At 41.6% G+C, this 20536-nt stretch overlaps 3 protein-coding genes across 4 annotated transcripts in view; 2 read left to right on the forward strand and 1 right to left on the reverse strand.

Moving 5' to 3' along the window:
* Positions 1-3366, forward strand: part of prr15lb (proline rich 15 like b) — a 5351-nt gene extending 1985 nt beyond the window's left edge. The window contains exon 2 of the mRNA XM_041857773.2: positions 2530-3366. Within this exon, the coding sequence (XP_041713707.1) occupies positions 2561-2890 (330 nt within the window). The 5' untranslated portion in view covers positions 2530-2560 and the 3' untranslated portion in view covers positions 2891-3366. The remainder of the gene's footprint in view (positions 1-2529) is intronic.
* A 1855-nt stretch (positions 3367-5221) lies between these two features.
* Positions 5222-16184, reverse strand: pnpo (pyridoxamine 5'-phosphate oxidase). Of its 2 annotated transcripts, XM_041857607.2 has the most exons (8): positions 15956-16101; positions 13957-14081; positions 13761-13860; positions 7562-7615; positions 6907-7035; positions 6721-6791; positions 6344-6510; positions 5222-6138 (listed from the first exon to the last, which is right to left on the reverse strand). In XM_041857607.2, exons 1-7 carry the CDS (start codon positions 15998-16000, stop codon positions 6345-6347), a joined length of 690 nt encoding a protein of 229 aa, XP_041713541.1. In that variant the 5' UTR covers positions 16001-16101; the 3' UTR covers positions 5222-6138; position 6344. The 2 variants fall into 2 exon arrangements, with proteins under 2 accessions (XP_041713541.1, XP_041713630.1); XM_041857696.2 differs by having other exon boundaries at positions 5222-6510; positions 15956-16184.
* Positions 16185-17438: 1254 nt separating this feature from the next.
* mrpl10 (mitochondrial ribosomal protein L10) lies at positions 17439-19853 on the forward strand. Its single transcript, XM_041857496.2, has 5 exons — positions 17439-17545; positions 18226-18395; positions 18815-18979; positions 19067-19211; positions 19335-19853. Exons 1-5 carry the CDS (start codon positions 17506-17508, stop codon positions 19586-19588), a joined length of 774 nt encoding a protein of 257 aa, XP_041713430.1. The 5' UTR covers positions 17439-17505; the 3' UTR covers positions 19589-19853.
* Positions 19854-20536: the final 683 nt, after the last annotated feature.

Raw genomic sequence — 20536 nt, forward strand, 5'->3', positions numbered from 1 at the left:
TGCTTTATTTTTTTGACTATGATAGACTGTAACAAGTATGTTTCTGTGGCATTCACTTGCTTGGTTGCCTGGCAACATGGCATTGTCTCATTCTTGCCATCTCCATTGTATGTTGCACCAAACAACTCAAGGAAACTTAAATATTACCTACTCCAATGCTATTAATGTTAGACAACATGATACATCTGTTAACCCCATCACTTATCACACTGTGGTATACCCAAAACAGCTCACATTATAAAAAAAATCTCTGGTATGCCTGTATTCTTACAACACCATGCTAAAATGATCATCCGAAAAGGGTGAGTCTATTACTATTAGCATTTCAACTGGAACGGATGTTGGCTGAAAGGTTGCCAGGTGACTGAGCTGGGCCACACCTCATACTGACAGTGGAGAACAAAGCATCACAATACCTGGGCTTAATATGTGTGCTCTTGTAATTGCTACTTGTTTGCATTTATGCGTCCATTGGTTTGCATTTGGTTTGTGTCACGCAAATAGAAAATGTAAAAGGTTGCAGTTTGTATTGTGGTGGTGTTGACAATAGTCCAGTCCTGCTGATCCTTTGCACTTGCATAGTATCTAGAGTGGATTCAGGAAACAAGTTGCTTTCTCATCATCTGAACGTTTTTTTCTGAGTTCATATCAGATCACAGGGAAGAGACACGAGATCCTCTCAATGTGTTGGTTAATTTATCAGCTGAGAGCAGGTCTCAGATGTCAGATGAGTAATCTCCTCGATCAGCCTTTCTTATCACTGAGATGTGATAGAGACTGCTAACAAGGGAGTTAACAATTTACAGCATGAATACTCTGGCAAATACACACTCATAAGATAAGTACACAGACTTTAGACACAGATAAAGTAGACCAGCCAACCTGGAAAACGTGCTTGAAAGCATTTGCCTTCACATATGGGAGAAATGAGAAAGATCAGGACTGGAATTGTTTGTATTTTGGTAAAACAATTCTGAGAGCAGGCTCAACTTGCCCGACTGCCATAAATGCCATAGATTTTCTTGTCTTTCTCGTAAACAACTTAAACAATGGGGAGGAATTAGATAATAAGATAAGTTTTAGGCTAATGGAATTCTTGGTTGTTTTCACTTCTTTTTTTTTGCCCCATGGGGAAACCTCAGAGCAGGCTCAACTAGCACGACTGCTCAGTTCACTTGTCCCAGGCAATAGTGCAATTTTTTTCTTTATATTCAGTGAATATGGCCAAAATCTATCATTACCTCAAAAATGTCAACTTTGACTGCATTTACACTTGACCCTGTAGTTCCAATGTCTCTGCCCCAGAATGTCGGATCCTCATAACGTAAAGTGCTAAGTATCTTTTTGTCTGAAAAAGGCCAAGTTTGACCAAAATTATGGAACATATGCTTTTTCTGCGTATATGCATGGCTTAAAGCATAATCATTATGCCAAAAGTAACTGGAAATATGTTTATTCCATAGTCTAAGTAGTATGTATGATTACATAGTCCATTTGTATTTATATGCTAAGATAATCCACTCAGTTTTGTTGAGATTTTTAGGATATTTGACCTAAATATATTAGAATTTCCATTATGGCAATTTTCACCACATTTTACCTTTGACCCCTTGAAAATGGCGGCAGGTAGCTTAATGGTTAAGAGCGTTGTGCCAGTAACCGAAAGGTCGCTGGTTCTAATCCCCGAGCCGACTAGGTGAAAAATCTGTCGATGTGCCCTTGAGCAAGGCACGTAACCCTAATTGCTCCTGTAAGTCGCTCTGGATAAGAGCGTCTGCTAAATGACTAATAATTTATTTAAAATGGCCTTTAAAAATGTAACATGGCAACCGGCCTAACTTTGTGTATCACCCCATCATAGATTGATTTAGCATGGATGGCAGCCTCTAACAGTAATTTGTTTTTTTTTTGGGGGGGGGGGGGGGGTTGGCAGGTCTACTAAGACACACTTAAAGACATCCTCCAGGCTCCTTTTCACCTCATTTATCACCTGATTCACTTAACAAAAGGAACTTCTCAGTAGGTGTTCCAGGTATGTCATGACAAGGCACAAGTGGCGGGGTGGGCCTTTCCTCTTTTGTTCTCTATTGCAAGGGGGGAGGCAGATGACATCACATCAGACCAACTCTTTGAATAGCCTACTCCTTGAAGTTTTCAGTTGTCTTAAAGACACTATTTTGCTCAAAACAATTTTTCTTCCTGGTAAGTGTGTGATTTTGTGTACATTACGGTATTTATACTTATGTTTTTCAACAGGAAAAGTTCACAAATAGCTGGAGTGTGACTTTAACTCTCAAGATAAAAGTTGATCATCGTCAGCTAATGAATGCTATTATATTAAAGGTCTGGATGATTTTCACTTTTTTGCCCTGAAATGTAAGGAAAGAGTCAGCTTAGTCAGGCAATCAACTACAAAAAAACATGTCAGCATTGTCACAAGAATCCCCCAACTTGAAACCTCTTGCTGTGTAACTCTCACAAAGACCATCAGTACTGATTGACATAAACGGGTGCCCCTTTCCTCCCTAGGTCAATCCCCCCTCCAGTTTCTGTCTGTGCCATGGCTGACCCTAGCTGGTGGAAGCTGACCTTCTCACGTAAGAAGTCTGAGGCCAAGGTTCTGTACGAGATCCCCCCAGAGTATGGCAATAACACTGGGAATAAGGAGCATTGCAACAGCCCTCAGCTCCTCACAGACCCAATGGATAACCAGTTCAGTGCCAGACTGGAGAAGATCGTGGATAAGTCCGCCACTAAAGGGCGCCATGTTAAGGTGTCCCACTCTGGTCGCTTCAAGGAGAAGAAGAAGATCCGTGCCACACTGGCTGAGAACCCTATGCTGTTCTCTGAACACAGTATCAGTGATGAGAACCACAGGGCAGAGAAATAGCAGAAAACCAAGTACCTGCTGTTTAGGCTCTTTTTTTAGGCATGCACAACAGACAGCCACACCATTCACGACAACAACGCAGCCATACTCTTACTTGCACAAAACATATATACACTCCCAAGGTGGGCTCCACACCCAAGTACACAGATAATACTGTACCCAGCTGAATTATCGCACACACCCAAATAAACAACACTGTTCAAGGTTCATTGATGCACAAACATATTAGAATGTGTGGTATCTTTGTGTGGATAGCTAAGTACCTTCACCAGTTCATTCCTGAGCGCACTGCACTTTGGAAAAATGGACAATGCTGAAGATTTCCAAGAATATGGCAACAAATATGTTGACTGTGTCTGAACAAGGGCTCATGACCAGTAACCTGGAGTGAATATTTCACTGTAGTATATGAGAAGAAAATTATGAAAAATATGTTTAGCTACAAAGGTTTGTCTGTTATAAATGTTAGTTAAACATATACAGTGGGGGAAAAAAGTATTTAGTCAGCCACCAATTGTGCAAGTTCTCCCACTTAAAAATATGAGAGAGGCCTGTAATTTTCATCATAGGTACACGTCAACTATGACAGACAAATTGAGGAAAAAAAATCCAGAAAATCACATTGCAGGATTTTTTATGAATTTATTTGCAAATGATGGTGGAAAATAAGTATTTGGTCACCTACAAACAAGAAAGATTTCTGGCTCTCACAGACCTGTAACTTCTTCTTTAAGAGGCTCCTCTGTCCTCCACTAGTTACCTGTATTAATGGCACCTGTTTGAACTTGTTATCAGTATAAAAGACACCTGTCCACAACCTCAAACAGTCACACTCCAAACTCCACTATGGCCAAGACCAAAGAGCTGTCAAAGGACACCAGAAACAAAATTGTAGACCTGCACCAGGCTGGGAAGACTGAATCTGCAATAGGTAAGCAGCTTGGTTTGAAGAAATCAACTGTGGGAGCAATTATTAGGAAATAGAAGACATACAAGACCACTGATAATCTCCCTTGATCTGGGGCTCCACGCAAGATCTCACCCCGTGGGGTCAAAATGATCACAAGAACGGTGAGCAAAAATCCCAGAACCACACGGGGGGACCTAGTGAATGACCTGCAGAGAGCTGGGACCAAAGTAACAAAGCCTACCATCAGTAACACACTACGCCGCCAGGGACTCAAATCCTGCAGTGCGAGACGTGTCCCCCTGCTTAAGCCAGTACATGTCCAGGCCCATCTGAAGTTTGCTAGAGTGCATTTGGATGATCCAGAAGAGGATTGGGAGAATGTCATATGGTCGGATGAAACCAAAATATAACTTTTTGGGAAAAACTCAACTCGTCGTGTTTGGAGTACAAAGAATGCTGAGTTGCATCCAAAGAACACCATACCTACTGTGAAGCATGGGGGTGGAAACATCATGCTTTGGGGCTGTTTTTCTGCAAAGGGACCAGGACGACTGATCCGTGTAAAGGAAAGAATGAATGGGGCCATGTATCATGAGATTTTGAGTGAAAACCTCCTTCCATCAGCAAGGGCATTGAACATGAAACGTGGCTTGGTCTTTCAGCATGACAATGATCCCAAACACACCGCCCGGGCAACGAAGGAGTGGCTTCGTAAGAAACATTTCAAGGTCCTGGAGTGGCCTAGCCAGTCTCCAGATCTCAACCCCATAGAAAATCTTTGGAGGGAGTTGAAAGTCCGTGTTGCCCAGCGACAGCCCCAAAACATCACTGCTCTAGAGGAGATCTGCATGGGGGAATGGGCCAAAATACCAGCAACAGTGTGTGAAAACCTTGTGAAGACTTACAGAAAACGTTTGACCTGTGTCATTTCCAACAAAGGGTATATAACAAAGTATTGAGAAACTTTTGTTATTGACCAAATACTTATTTTCCACCATAATTTGCTAATAAATTCATAAAAAATCCTACAATGTGACTTTCTGGAAAAAAAAATCTCATTTTGTCTGTCATAGTTGACGTGTACCTATGATGAAAATTACTGGCCTCTCTCATCTTTTTAAGTGGGAGAACTTGCACAATTGGTGGCTGACTAAATACTTTTTTTCCCCACTGTACATATTTTGCATATTTAATGACCTGTAATGATTTGAAGAAGTCTAGTTACGACATAAGACGTGGTGATGTAAGAATGTGTAAACTGAGCCCTCAATCAGGGATTTATCGTCTAGTTTGTCACTTCATCTGAGTGCGGTTGGTGGCAAGGCTGGGGTAAATGGAGTCAGACAAGATATGTGAGGGATAGATGGTACTGAAGTGATCACAGAAAAGGGCATGTCTATCCATAGGAACAAGTCATAGAGTATAATGTGATCGTGATTATTTATATACAGTTCTGTTTCATCTAACATGCTAAAAAGGTCTGCATATAATAAAGTTGATTGAAAAACATATCAAATATGGCAATATACTTACAGGAAGGTCAAATGTAGCTTTTGATACAACACTGACATCTTTTGGCCAGAAAAAGCACTGAGTATTCAGTTACAAATTCAACATGATTTTTCAGATCCATTTAGATTATCACAATTCAGAAGTGCCATGAATGCAGAGGTCTTCACACACCATGAAAAACAAGTTAACATCCAAGCTCATTCTCAGACATGACTGACTTTATACACATCATTACCTTGGCACAAATGAACTCGCATAAACTCTTCTAATCTTAATTGAACTATATTAAAAGGTAGTTTGAGCCACAGACATGACAATCAATCCATAACAAATTCAACACAGGGACTTCCGCCTAATAGGCAATGAGTATTACATTATGACAGAGAAACTGCTGTGGATTTGAGCCATTAGAAGACATATTAGCAGCTAGACAGAACATGTAACCCTGCTCCAATACAGTGGAACTCATGTACAAATGTTAATTAACAGACAGACAGTACTGGAGATTGTGCTTTTTACAAGTACAGATTTTCTAGAGGTTGTTGAGGTCTGCGGAAACGCATGATCATTGGATTACCGATTTACTGTCAATCATTATCTAACATTGACTACTGTACTAGACAGACTTTGCACTTCAAGCGTCAGGGAATGTAAAGTGTGTCATACAGCATATTGAGATTTGGAAAACCTTACGTCACAGGTCTGTGCTAGACAGTATAGTCGCTTCACGTTAATAATTTCCCATTGTTGCCCTGGAGACAACAGGCAATCAGGCTTCCTAACCAACCAGAAACGTTCTCCTTGATTTGGTATTAAACAAGAACACCTGAAAAGAACAGCAAATTATAGCTTGTTAAGACACACATCCTATAACACGTAGTTATTCAACATCAATAGGTCTTCCATTCAACATGAGAGGCTCCTACTGCATTGAGATGATGGTGGTCGTTTGATTGATGATGACATCATGAGTGAGTTGTACGGTGGGCCCAATCTCCAGCCTTGCCTCCATTTCCCCTAATGTAACTGACCTCAAGGGGATAGCCTCTGGTAGACCCAGCCCGCCTCAGCATTATGTTCATACTCTTCTAGAACACTCTCTCCATTTTTCGGCCGTGTGAAGACGATGCGGTCATGTAGCCTGTTGGTCTGACCCTGCCAGAACTCTATCAAGTAAGGCTTGACGATATAGCCTCCCCTGTTGGAAGATAGAGAGACAACGGGCAAAAACAAGAACAGGTTTACATGATAGATAATCTCTCGTGGATAGCATCTGACCAAATTTCTCGGATTTTAGTTCTGGGTTAACCGAGATTACATGATAGACAACTTACTGCACAGGTTTGGCAAAGTCATGAAGCATTTTGTTCAATTAAAACAGTAATTCTTGGTGATTTAACATACTAACCAGTAGTCGGGCATGGGGACATCTGTATCCTTGTACTTTTCTTCCAGCTCTGCATTTTTCTGTCTCAGGTACTGCAGAGTGATATAAAACCGTCAGATGTAACATATTTCATTAATTTCACTATTTTGGTAATAAGTCCAATGGTGGATCTCTATAATACAGTGGTGTAGCATGGGTGGTCCTCACATTTCTGTCAGGGACTGCAGTGCTTTGCCTGCTCACAACGGCTCCGATCTGGCTACTCTTGGGCCGGGAGTGGAAGTAGTCACAGGAGCTCTGGAAGGGGATTCTCTCCACGTTGCCCTCGATACGGATCTGCACACACACACACACACACACACACTCTTAGGTGGGTGCCAACTAATTGTACAGCAAATTCAGTGTCATCCTCCATTAGTTAAAGGGAAATCCCAAAACTTTTCAACCTAATATTCTTATCTCCAGCCCCAATCCGAGTGTGTACATGTGAAAACGGCGCGTTTCTATGATCTGTGGTTAAAAAGACAAGAAAGGTAAAAAAATAAAAAATGCTCACTGCGAATCTCAGTGTTTGAAAATCACCATTTAAAAAATGTTTTTACTTTTGATGATGTCATCGGGTAAAACTCTTTAACTTTATATATTTTTCTACAAACCATAGAAATGTGCCCTTCACATATGTAGACACTGGTATTGTGCTGGAGATAATGAAATGAGGTTGACAAGTGGTGGAATTGCCCTTTAATTCGTTCAAAAACCACATCACAATATACTCATCATACCAAATCAAAGATACTTGAAGATATTGAAACAATGGCTTGACAAGTACGCTACACTTTTAGAAGTAAAATGAAGCACATACCTGCCGGTTGATGGGCTCCCAGTAAAAGCACAGACATGCGTAAGGGTTGCTCTCCTACAGGAAGGGATTTGAAAATATCGGATGTAAAATTGGAAAACTAAATAATCTAGTAGTGCAGGTGCAAAGGATGTCACGCTGCTTGCTTAGCAAGTACCACTTCCTCCTGAATCAGCTCACACTAAGGCCCGAACCCAGGACCTCTGCCTTGCTAGCATACAGTGCCTTCGGTAAGTATTCAGACCCCCCTAAAAAAATTATTTAGGGGGGAAATCAGCTTTAATAATATATATATATATATATATATATACACACACACATACATACACACATACACACACACAAACACAGTCGTGGTCAAAAGTTGAGAATGACACAAGTATTGGTCTTCACAAAGTTTGCTGCGTCAGTGTTATGAGATATTTTTGTCAGATGTTACTATGGTATACTGAAATATAATTACAAGCATTCCATAAGTGTCAAAGGCTTTTATTGACAATTCCATTAAGTTTATGCAAAGAGTCAATATTTGCAGTGTTGACCCTTCTTTTTCAAGACCTCTGCAATCCGCCCTGGCATGCTGTCAATTAACTTTTGGGCCACATCCTGACTGATGGCAGACCATTCTTGCATAATCAATGCTTGGAGTTTGTCAGAATTTGTGGGTTTTGTTTGTCCACCCGCCTCTTGAGGATCGACCCCAAGTTCTCAATGGGATTAAGGTCTGGGGAGTTTCCTGGCCATGGACCCAAAATGTCGATGTTTTGTTCCCCGACCCACTTAGTTATCACTTTTGCCTTATGGCAAGGTGCTCCATCATGCTGGAAAAGGCAAATTGTTCTTGGATGGTTGGGAGAAGTTGCTCTCGGAGGATGTGTTGGTACCATTCTTTATTCATGGCTGTGTTCTTAGGCAAAATTGTGAGTGAGCCCACTCCCTTGGCTGAGAAGCAACCACACACATGAATGGTCTCAAGATGCTTTACTGTTGGCATTTTATTTTTTTAAATTTTATTTCACCTTTATTTAACCAGGTAAGCCAGTTGAGAACAAGTTCTCATTTACAACTGCGACCTGGCCAAGATAAAGCAAAGCAGTGCGATAAAAACAACAGAGTTACATATGGGGTAAAACAAAACAAAGTCAAAAATACAACAGAAAATATATATACAGTATGTGCAAATGTAGCAAGTTATGGAGGTATGGCAATAAATAGGCCATAGTGCAAAATAATTACAATTAGTATTAACACTGGAATGATAGATGTTCAAGAGATGATGTGCAAATAGAGATACTGGGGTGCAAATGAGCAAAATAAATAACAATATGGGGATGAGGTAGTTGGGTGGGCTAATTTCAGATGGGCTGTGTACAGGTGCAGTGATCGGTAAGGTGCTCTGACAACTGATGCTTAAAGTTAGAGGAGGGTGGTGACACGGGACTGATGGTATCGCTCACCTTGTCTTCTCCGGACAAGGTATTTTTCGGATGCCCCAAACAATCGGAAAGGTGATTCATCAGAGAAAATGACTTTACCCCAGTCCTCAGCAGTCCAATCCCTGTACCTTTTGCAGAATATAAGTCTGTCCCTGATGTTTTTCCTGGAGAGAAGTGGCTTCTTTGCTGCCCTTCTTGACACCAGGCCATCCTCCAAAAGTATTTGCCTCACTGTGCGTGCAGATGCACTCACACCTGCCTGCTGCCATTCCTGAGCAAGCTCTGCACTGGTGGTGCCCCGATCCCGCAGCTGAATCAACTTTAGGAGACGGTCCTGGCGCTTGCTGGACTTTCTTGGGCGCCCTGAAGCCTTCTTCACAACATTGAACCTCTCTCCTTGAAGTTCCTGATGATCCGATAAATGGTTGATTTAGGTGCAATCTTACTAGCAGCAATATCCTTGCCTGTGAAGCCCTTTTTGTGCAAAGCAATGATGACGGCACGTGTTTCCTTGCAGGTAACCATGGTTAACAGAGGAAGAACAATGATTTCAAGCACCACCCTCCTTCTAAAGCTTCCAGTCTGTTATTCTAACTCAATCAGCATGACAGAGTGATCTCCAGCCTTGTCCTCGTCAAAACTCTCACCTGTGTTAACGAGAGAATCACTGACATGATGGCAGCTGGTCCTTTTGTGGCAGGGCTGAAATGCAGTGGAAATGTTTTTGGGGGATTAAGTTCATTTTCATGGCAAAGAGGGACTTTGCAATTAATTGCAATTCATCTGATCACTCTTCATGACATTCTGGAGTATATGCAAATTACCATCATCAAAACTGAGGCAGCAGACTTTGTGAAAATTAATATTTGTGCCATTCTCAAAACTTTTAACCACGACTGTACACATACATTTCCTTTAAAAAAATATATTTCCCTTTGTTACTTTCCAACCCCACCAACCCTTCCCTAATTGGAGTAAACAACAATGCTTAGGCCTCTACTTCCAGCTTATACATACTATATACATTTTATGGACACAGTCAATTTTACAATAATTCTATTTTGTTTGTTTTTACTCCTGAACTTCCTCTACCCTCAACCTCTCTGATCATTTTCATGACGTCCATCCGGTTTGCTTCTATATGCCATATCTTTCTAACTGTGCTCTTTCATAAAAGCTCTCAACCTATAACCTATATACTTATTATGGACACAGTATGCTTACATTATTAGTTATTGTGTTGTTATTAGTTGTTATTAGTCCCATCCTTCAACTCCATTCAACACCACCCATCTACAGTTGAAGTCGGAAGTTTACATACACATTTACATTACATTTTAGTCATTTAGCAGACGCTCTTATCCAGAGCGACTTACAGGAGACCTTAGCCAAATACATTTAAACTCAGTTTTTCACAATTCCTGACATTTAATCCTAGTAAAAATTCCCTGTTTTAGGTCAGATAGGATAAACACTTTATTTTAAGAATCTCAAAGAGAGAATGATTTATTTCAGCTTTTATTTATTTAAATCACATTCCCAGTAGGTCAGAAGCTTACATACACTCAATTAGTATTTGGTAGCATTGCCTTTAAATTGTTTAACTTGGGTCAAACGTTTCAGGTAGCCTTCCACAAGTTTCCCACAATAAGCTGGGTGAATTTTGGCCCATTCCTCCTGACAGAGCTGGTGTAACTGAGTCAGGTTTGTAGGCCTCCTTGCTCGCACACGCTTTTTCAGTTCTGCCCAAACATTTTCTATAGGATTGAGGTCAGGGCTTTGTGATGGCCACTCCAATACCTTGACTTTGTTGTCCTTAAGCCATTTTGCCACAACTTTGGATGTATGCTTGGGGTCATTGTCCATTTGGAAGACCCAAGCTTTAACTTCCTGACTGATGTCTGAGATGTTGCTTCAATATATCCACACAATTTTCCTTCCTGATGATGCCATCTATTTTGTGAAGTGCACCAGTCCCTCCTGCAGCAAAGCACCCCCACAGCATGATGCTGCCACCCCCGTGCTTCACGGTTGGGATGGTGTTCTTCGGCTTGCAAGCCTTCCCCTTTTTCCTCCAAACATAACAATGGTCATTATGGCCAAACAGTTCTATTTTTGTTTCATCAGACCAGAGGACATTTCTCCAAAAAGTACGATCTTTGTCCCCATGTGCAGTTGCAAACTGTAGTCTGGCTTTTTTATGGCGGTTTTGGAGCAGTGGCTTCTTCCTTGCTGAGCGGCCTTTCAGGTTATGTCGATATAGGACTCGTTTTACAGTGGATATAGATACTTTTGTACCCATTTCCTCTAGCATCTTCACTAGGTCCTTTGCTGTTCTTCTGGGATTGATTTGCACTTTTCGCACCAAAGTACGTTAATCTCTAGGAGACAGAACGCGTCTCCTTCCTGAGCGGTATGACAGCTGCGTGGTCCCATGGTGTTTATACTTGCGTACTGTTGTTTGTACAGATGAACGTGGTACCTTCAGGCGTTTGGAAATTACTCCCAAGGATGAACCAGACTTGTGGAGGTCTACCATTTTTTTTCCTCAGGTCTTGGCTGATTTCTTTAGATTTTCCCATGATGTCAAGCAAAGAGGCAAGGTAGGCCTTGAAATACATCCACAGGTACACCTCCAATTGACTCATATGATGTCAATTAGCCTATCAGAAGCTTCTAAATCCATGACATCATTTTCTGGAATTTTCCAAGCTGTTTAAAGGCACAGTCAACTTAGTGTATGTAAACTTCTGACCCACCGGAATTGTGATACAGTGAATTATAAGTGAAATAATCTGTCTGTAAACAATTGTTGGAAAAATTACTTGTGTCATGCACAAAATAGATGTCCTAACTGACTTGCCAAAACTATAGTTTTTTAACAAGAAATTTGTGGAGTGGTTGGAAAACGAGTTTTAATGACTCCAACCTAAGTGTATGTAAACTTCCGACTTCAACTGTATCTCTTAACACCATCCATATTGGATTAATATTTGCCATATATTTTTCAACTATTATTCAGATCCCTTGACTTTTTTCACATTTTGTTAGGTTACAGCCTTGTTCAAAAATTGATTAAATTCTTTTTTTCCCCCCCTCATCAACCTACACACAATACCCCATAATGACAAACAAAAACAGGTTTTTCAAAGTTTTTGCTAATTTATTAAAAATAAAAGGAAAAATTAAATGTACATAAGTATTCAGACCCTTTATTCAGTACTTTGTTGAAGCACCTTTGGCAGCGATTACAGTGTCGAGTCTTCTTGGTTATGACGCTACAAACTTGGCACACCTGTATTTGGGGAGTTTCTCCCATTCTTCTCTGCAGATCCTCTCAAACTCTGTCAGGTTGGATGGGGTGTGTTGCTGCACAGCTATTTTCAGGTCTCTCCAGAGATGTTCGATCAGGTTTAAGCCTGGGCTCTGGCTGGGCCACTCAAAGACATTCAGAGACTTGTCCCGAAGCCACTCCCTCGTTGTCTTGGCTGTGTACTTAGGGTCGTTGTCCTGTTGGAAGGTGAACCTTCGCCCCAGTCTGAGGTCCTGAGAGCTCTGGAGCAGGTTTTCATCAAGGATCTCTCTGCACTTTGCTCCGTTCATCTTTACCTCGATCCTGACTAGTCTCCCAGTCCCTGCCGCTTAAAAACATCCCCACAGCATGATTCTGCCACCACCATGCTTCACCATAGGGATGGTTCCAGGTTTCCTCCAGATGTGACGTTTGGCATTCAGGCCAAAGAGTTCAATCTTGGTTTCATCAGACCAGAGAATCTTGTTTCTCATGGTCTGAGAGTCTTTAGGTGCCTTTTGGCAAACTCCAAGCGGGCCGTCATGTGCCTTTTACTGAGGAGTAAAGGCCTGATTGGTGGAGTGCTGCAGAGATGGTTGTCCTTCTGGAAGGTTCTCCCATCTCCACAGAGGAACTCTAGAGCTCTGTCAGAGTGACAATCAGGTTCTTTGTCACCTCCCTGACCAACGCCCTTCTCCCCAGATTGCTCAGTTTGGCCGGGCAGCCAGCTCTAGGAAGAGTCTTGGTGGTTCCAAACTTTTTCCATTTAAGAATGATGGAGGCAATGGGATGTGTTCTTGGGGACCTTCAATGCTGCAGAAATGTTTTGGTACCCTTCCCCAGATCTGTGCCTCGACACAATCCTGTCTCGGAGCTCTACGGACAATTCCTTCAACCTAATGGTTTGGTTTTTGCTCTGACATGCACTGTCAACTGTGGGACCTTATATAGACAGGTGTGTGCCTTTCCAAATCATGTCCAATCAATTGAATTTACCACAGGTGGACTCCAATCAAGTTTTAGAAACATCTCAAGGACGATCAATGGAAACAGGATGCACCTGAGCTCAATTTCGAGTCTCATAACAAAAGGATCTGAATACTTATGTAAATAATGTATCTGTTTTTAATCTTTAATACATTTGCAAAAAATTCTAAAAACCTGTTTTCGCTTTGTCATTATGGGGTATTGTGTGTAGATTGAGAACCTTTTTTTATTTAATCAATTTTAGAATAAGGCTGTATCGTAACAAAATGTGGAAAAAGTCAAGGGGTCTGAATACTTTCCGAAGGCACTGTACATGACCTCCTGAAGCGTCTTACCAGTCGGCGCCACGTGAAAAGCTAGCTATTCACTGGCGCAAGTGGCGACACTTCAGGCTGAGGAGTAAGTTTCACACATCCCCACCTGCTACACATGCACTTGAGAGGAAAGGGAGGAAGATGCCTGCCTAGTGACAGTAGCAGATACTAACCAACTCTCCACCTTTCCGGCTCTCGTAGTTGGTAAAGAAACGGAAGCCTTCATTACTGTAGCCTTTTAACAAGACCATACGAGCAGATGGACGTCCATCTCTTTATGGAAAAACAGACACATTTATAGAAAATGTGTTACAATTTAGCTTAAGAAGCAAGCATTGTGTTTTAGGGACTACTTATGGGGGTACTCACTTGGTAGATGTGGCAATGCACATTGCATTGGGCTCTCCAATTTCAGGACACTTTGTGGCTTGATCAAACCAATCTCCAAACTGCTTGATGGGGTCCAGAGAAACAAGCTGATTCTCTTCAAAGCACTAAAACAAGTTTACATAATGAGACTTTTACATCAAAATGCACATTACATTGAAGTCATAAGCATTTAGGGAAATCAATTTTGACCCATGTTTATTATGACATCTTCAATTAAGTTCTGATCACTCCAATTACTGGGGTGTAGGCTACGCAGTGAGGTGAAACTTCAGAACGTTGCAGATTATAAATATGTTATGACTAGAGGTGACACAATTCTCTATTCAACATTTTTTTATTTAACCTTTATTTAACCAGTTAAGCCAGTTGAGAACAAGTTCTCATTTACAACTGCGACCTGGCCAAGATAAAGCAAAGCAGTGCGATAAAAACAACAACACAGAGTTACATATGGGGTAAACAAAACATAAAGTCAAAAATACAAACAGAAAATATATATACAGTGTGTGCGAATGTAGTAAGTTACGGAGGTAAGGCAATAAATAGGCCATAGTGCAAAATAATTACAATTTCGTATTAACACTGGAATGATAGATGTGCAAAAGATGATGTGCAAATAGAGATACTGGGGTGCAAATGAGCAAAATAAATAACAATATGGGGATGAGGTAGTTGGGTGGGCTAATTTCAGAATGGCTGTGTGCAGGTGCAGTGATCGGTAAGCTGCTCTGACAACTAACGCTTAAAGTTAGTGAGGGAGATAAGAGTCTCCAGCTTCAGAGATTTTTGCAGTTCGTTCCAGTCATTGGCAGCAGAGAACTGGAAGGAATGGCGGCCAAAGGAGGTGTTGGCTTTGGGGATGACCAGTGAGATATACCTGCTGGATTGCAGACTACGGGTGGGTGTTGCTATGGTGACCAGTGAGCTAAGGTAAGATGGGGATTTGCCTAGCAGTGATTTATAGATGACCTGGAGCCAGTGGGTTTGGCGACGAATATGTAGTGAGGGCCAGCCAACAAGAGCGTACAGGTCACAATGGTGGGTAGTATATGGGGCTTTGGTGACAAAACGGATGGCACTGTGATAGACTACATCCAATTTGCTGAGTAGAGTGTTGGAGGCTATTTTGTAAATTACATCACCGAAGTCAAGGATCGGTAGGATAGTCAGTTTTACGAGGGCATGTTTGGCAGCATGAGTGAAGGAGGCTTTGTTGCGAAATAGGAAGCCGATTCTAGATCTAACTTTTGATTGGAGATGCTTAATGTGAGTCTGGAAGGAGAGTTTACAGTCTAACCAGACACCTAGGTATTTGTAGTTGTCCACATACTCTAGGTCAGACCTGCTGAGAGTAGTGATTCTAGTCGGGTGGGCGGGACTACACTATCTGTTCTACAACACGCTCTGTAATGTTACAACCGCCTGATTGGGCCCCTGATATATAATAGGGGCCCTTGTGCTCCCTTTGCCAGTGGAGGGAGGAGCTGTTGGAGGAGAGAAGCCCCTTCATTAATATGCCATTTAGCAGACGCTTTTATCCAAAGCGACTTACAGTCATGTGCGCATACATTTTTATGTATGGGTGGTCCTGGGGATCGAACCCACTACTCTGGCGTTACAAGCGCCATGCTCTACCAATTGAGCTACAGAGGACTTCATTACATCACAAGACGCTGCACGTAAGCAAAGTCAGCTTTGTGAGCAGATTTGACATATGACTAAAGAACATAGAATTGACATATCATACTTGATGCAATGAAAATGTTGGGGTCATCAACGTAATTTCCACTCCAAAACAGTGGTAATTAATACACAATTGAAACAATGCGAGCAAACTGGCTAGGCATTGTTGTGCCTCTGTAATATGTAAGTAGCTGCACTTCCCATTGACATCTTTATAGTCATTCACCCAAATTAGAAAGGTGAGGTAGTTTGTGTCATAACAAGGAGGTAAGCAATCAAACTTGTCTATTCTCACCTCTTCGTCTCCTTTGTATTTTTTTCGCATGCCACTGAGATCCATGGCTGTAGAATCACTGGTAGTTTTCGTGCAAAAGGACTGAGAAAATAAGGCTCTACGGCAAGCTATCAAAGAGGCCTGGCGATAAAAGTGTTTTCCTATTTCACTGATATTATTCAATGTAAGAAAAATAAAATAAAAAATAATGTATGCACTCACTAAACTGTAAGTCGCTCTGGATAAGAGCGTCTGCTAAATGATAAAAAAAAATGGTGCTGTACTAAACGTCCAGTTGAAATTGGGGAGGGGTTGGGTTGTTGGTTGGAGAACGCTGTCAGCATGGCCACTTCCCTTTAAAAACGTCACTCATTGCGTCAAGCCACACCCACCAAACAGGAGCAAACCATAGAGAATGACAGAGGCCTCTAGTGGCCAAAAGGCTGTTTTAGCAAGTGCCATTGAAGGCTTCCACCAGACGTCCACCATTTTAAAGTAGTCAACTGGGGATTCCTATGGGTTGTAGCACAATGGCACTGCCCAAGCTGTCACAGATGCTATAATGGCACAGTATATGTCTCTATGGAGCAAACGTACCTCAGTCTGTTCAAAAACGTTTTGGAGAAATGTGTTGCTAACTACAAACCGATATAAAGTAGTTTTTTCAAAGTTGACGAAATGACACGTGCTTCCACTTATACCAGTGCATTCGTAACAACATAGCCATTACGAAACGTTTATTCGATCAAATAAGCTCTATGTAGCAATTTAGCAATTCAATATTTTGTTGACCAAATTCGACACGCTCATTGACCTCCATACAAAAAATTCCTCACTTCGTGGTCTTATTTTCGTGGACAGATTTTGGGCGGAGTAAAACCTGTTGCTTCGACTCTTTCTCTCTGGTTGAGTTTTGTAACTTCATCGATAAATACAAATCAAAATCAATCTGAATATTTTACACTGTCGTCGCATTTATCCATAATTTCACAGAGTAAAATTACGACTTCAAAGGCATACATGTTCATTTTAGTGCAAAATGTAAGATGACTTCGATGATTTAAACAACTGCCTCGTTCAAAGCAACTGGGAACTCGGAAAGCTCCGACATCAGTCCGTTCATGACAACTGGGAACTCGAGAAAAAACGAGCTCCGAATTGGAAAAAAATCTGTATCTCGGGCATCTGTCTAGAGGCCGACTTTCCGAAATGAAGATCACCGACGTCATGATTTTACGAGTTCGTTGTTGTCTTGTGGTTCTTTCAGTTGTTTTGAACGCGGCATTGAAAGTGCCAAACTACTGACACTACTTGCCGCGTTCAAAACAACTGGGAACTCGGAAATCTCTGACTTCAGTGCGTTCAAAACAACTGGGAACTTGGAATAAAACGACCTCCAACTGGGAAAAATCGACTTGAACGGTCATGCAACCCCCGGCCGCTTTAAAGAGCTCCGACCTCGTATATTTTTCCGAGTTCCCAGTTGTTTTGATCGCGGGAACTGTAATCGGTGTCTGACGTATGATGAACGCCGATGTGCACGCCCCCCATTCCAATGCTTCCTGACAAAGATGGCGGCGACCTTGTGTGGCAGGCTTTTATCAAAACAGGGTAACGTATCTCGTTTTTATAAACACTTTATCAATATAACTACAAGTCAAGTCATGTTGTTGGAGCACACAGTGTACAGCTAACTTCGAATATGACTAAAATGAGGCAAACTCAGTCACTTCATAGCGCGCTAGGCTTCATTAGTTAGCTACATTGTAGAAAGTAGTACATTGCTACATTAAAACAAGCTAGTTACGTTATAGCAACTACATGGCTAGAAATTGCATGCTACATTGTAGCAAGCAGAACATTGAAATACACCTGGACTCAAATCTTGAAACTTCATGCTTTTGCTTTTGGGTGGAAGGTTATTACGGAAAGCTTGATGTGCAAAATGATCTGTACACTAGAAATGCAAATCAGTTGAATAGCCCTACTGCAATGCATCCTTTCTTTGATGTCAAATCTGAGCTAAGACCGTCATTGTGCAAAGATACAGTCACATTGACAGAAAGATGGGTTGTAAAAGACGGGTTGTATTGAGTCACTTACACATTATACTGTAGTATTGGTATGTATGCACATGCACACACAAGTTAACACTTTTATTCCATGCAATGCAGTTAACAGGTTTTATTGCCTGCATAGAAAAATATCTTCATTTCAGTCTGTTTAACATCCTATTAGTTTGGAATAATCCTTCTTTATAAACCCATTGTTAATGTAACGTGTGTCTACAGGATGGCTGCCCTTGACGCAGAGTGTCCGGCATGGCTCTAAGGCAGTCACACGTCACAGGAAGCCCATGCATATCCTCAAACAGAAGCTGATGGCTGTCACTGAATACATTCCACCCAAACCTGCAGCTCCCCCTGGCGCTCTAACCCCCCGAGTCAAACCAGTTCAGGAGGTCAGTGAAGTCCAGTGCATGTGTTTATAACTCAAAAACAAGCACAAGCAACCCGTCAATGTTCATTGACGGGTTGCTTGTGGAGGGGCAGGTAGCTTAGTGGTTAAGAGCGTTGTGCCAGTAACTGAAAGGTCGCTGGTTCTATTCCCCGAGCCGACTAGGTGACAAATCTGCCGATGTGCCCTTGAGCAAGGCACTTAACCCTAATTGCTCCTGTCACTTAACCCTAATTGCTCCTGTAAGTCGCTCTGGATAAGAGCGTCTGCTAAATGACCTATTTATTTATTTATTTATTTTCATGTGCATACTGGAGCTGTCTTTTCAGAACCACACAGACACACACGGTTAGGAATAGTAGTGATGTGAGCTGGCCAGCTATCGAGATGTGAGCTAACTTATGAATCCTGCTTTATTCACAGGAAAGTGGCCTGGTGTTGCTCTTGAAGAAGGAATTGCAGACCATGTTCCAGGACTGTAAGATGATCGCTGTGATCCAAAACAACGCCACCAATTCAGAGGATATGCTGCTTCTCAAGCACAGGCTCCACAAGCATGGCATCAAAATCAAGTTTATCCCCAACCAGGTAATATTGTAACTATGATGCATATTGTATCGCCTATTGTATCTTGAAATATGTTAATATGATGTTTTTGATCTTGTTTAACCACAGGTGATGAGGTCCTACCTGGCAGACAGCCCGTACGTTAACATGGGGCCTCTATTCATCGGCCAGACAGTTCTATTTGTTAGTAAAGAGCCAAAGGTGAAAGAAGTGCTTTTGAGTTTGAGGACCAGCCCCCAGATGGTATTATTGGGTAAGTAAAGCCTAAGACTTTTTCAATGTAATCAGTATAGCAAAACGTTATTCCTTGACTTCAGTGAAGCAACTATCATACAAGCAATTGTGTAATCTCTTACTTTTCCTCCCACTGTTTAAGGGGCCTGTATAGAGAAGATATTGCTGAGTCGGCAAGGGGTGTTGAACTATGCCAAGCTGCCGTCAGTGACCGTGGTCCAGGGAGAGCTGGTGAGTGGCCTGACCATGCTGACCTCGCAGACAGCCTCCATGCTGCAGCGCCACCCCGCCCACCTCTCATTGCTACTCCAGCAGTACCTCAAACAGCAGGCCCCCGCAGGCAGTACCAACGGGACCCCAGGGGAGAGCCCCCCCAAGGCAGAGGAGACTTCTTAGGTCTAGGAGATTCATCCCCGTGGGGGAGGGGAAGGATGTTGGCAGCACTATGGCTACTGGGTGTTCATGTCTGCAGATTTGAGGTCTGCCTCTGTGACCTGGAGGTCATACAATGTACAGTACAACATGAACTGCTACAACACCTCTTGAGAGCAACTCTTGGAGAAAACATGTTTTTGTTCATTATTGTGATTACTGCTCATGTTCTGTTCTAAAGCCTCTTTGACCGTATAAAAAATAAATTATATCAATGCTTAAAATATTGTATTAGCCAATGGCAAGTGTTTTATTGTTGATTTGAAATGATTGGTCCAAAAAACTCCACCAGTAAATGCACCAACCTTCTTGGTTAAAGTAAGAGATTGAGGTAATCCTCTGCATTGATCCTTTTTGAATATATGAACATGGTGGTAAACATTTGTAAAAGTCAGTACCAATAGTCATGCATGCTCCAATAGTAACGAGAATCAGTTGAGCCAAAAATAAACACAAGTGGTCTCGGATATCCTGATAAATGCTAATCTGGGGATTACCACATGTTAATCTTGGTCAATTAGTCTATTACAACTGCTGTTCTGGGTTTGTGGGAGAGAAACTACATTATTCATCTCAATTCAATATCAGTATGTCACAGGGCAAGCCCTACAATAATAATATTATTACTACTAACCCACAGGGTTGTGTATGAATGAAATGTTTGTGCCATTTTTTTGTTTTATTAAATTTAGATAATAGATTTTTCTCATGATGTCAAAACATTGGATCATGTGTATTCTATTTGGCAGAAGAATATTGATGAGACTTTATTTCAATGTCTTGTAAACATGCAGTTATCAAATGGCGATATAGAGACAGACAGGCCTAGGTGCACCATCAGTTGTCGGTCCTACATGTCTAACAAGAAATATCCAATGAGCACATGTAATTCCTTAGGCTAATGCGGATAAT

The sequence above is a fragment of the Coregonus clupeaformis genome, chromosome 1 (genome assembly GCF_020615455.1).
Source record: "Coregonus clupeaformis isolate EN_2021a chromosome 1, ASM2061545v1, whole genome shotgun sequence".
Taxonomy (NCBI): domain Eukaryota; kingdom Metazoa; phylum Chordata; class Actinopteri; order Salmoniformes; family Salmonidae; genus Coregonus; species Coregonus clupeaformis.

Bases quoted from the DNA above. Each gene is read 5' to 3' on its own strand.
- pnpo (XM_041857696.2), bottom strand. From the start codon at position 16,000: ATGGATCTCAGTGGCATGCGAAAAAAATACAAAGGAGACGAAGAG. The intron at 14,082-15,955 runs GTGAGAATAGAC...AACTTGTTTTAG, and splicing joins AATACAAAGGAGACGAAGAG to TGCTTTGAAGAGAATCAGCT. The intron at 7,036-7,561 runs GTATGTGCTTCA...GTGTGTGTGCAG, and splicing joins GGGAGCCCATCAACCGGCAG to ATCCGTATCGAGGGCAACGT.
- mrpl10 (XM_041857496.2), top strand. From the start codon at position 17,506: ATGGCGGCGACCTTGTGTGGCAGGCTTTTATCAAAACAGG. The intron at 18,980-19,066 runs GTAATATTGTAA...GTTTAACCACAG, and splicing joins TCAAGTTTATCCCCAACCAG to GTGATGAGGTCCTACCTGGC. The intron at 19,212-19,334 runs GTAAGTAAAGCC...CCACTGTTTAAG, and splicing joins CCCCCAGATGGTATTATTGG to GGGCCTGTATAGAGAAGATA.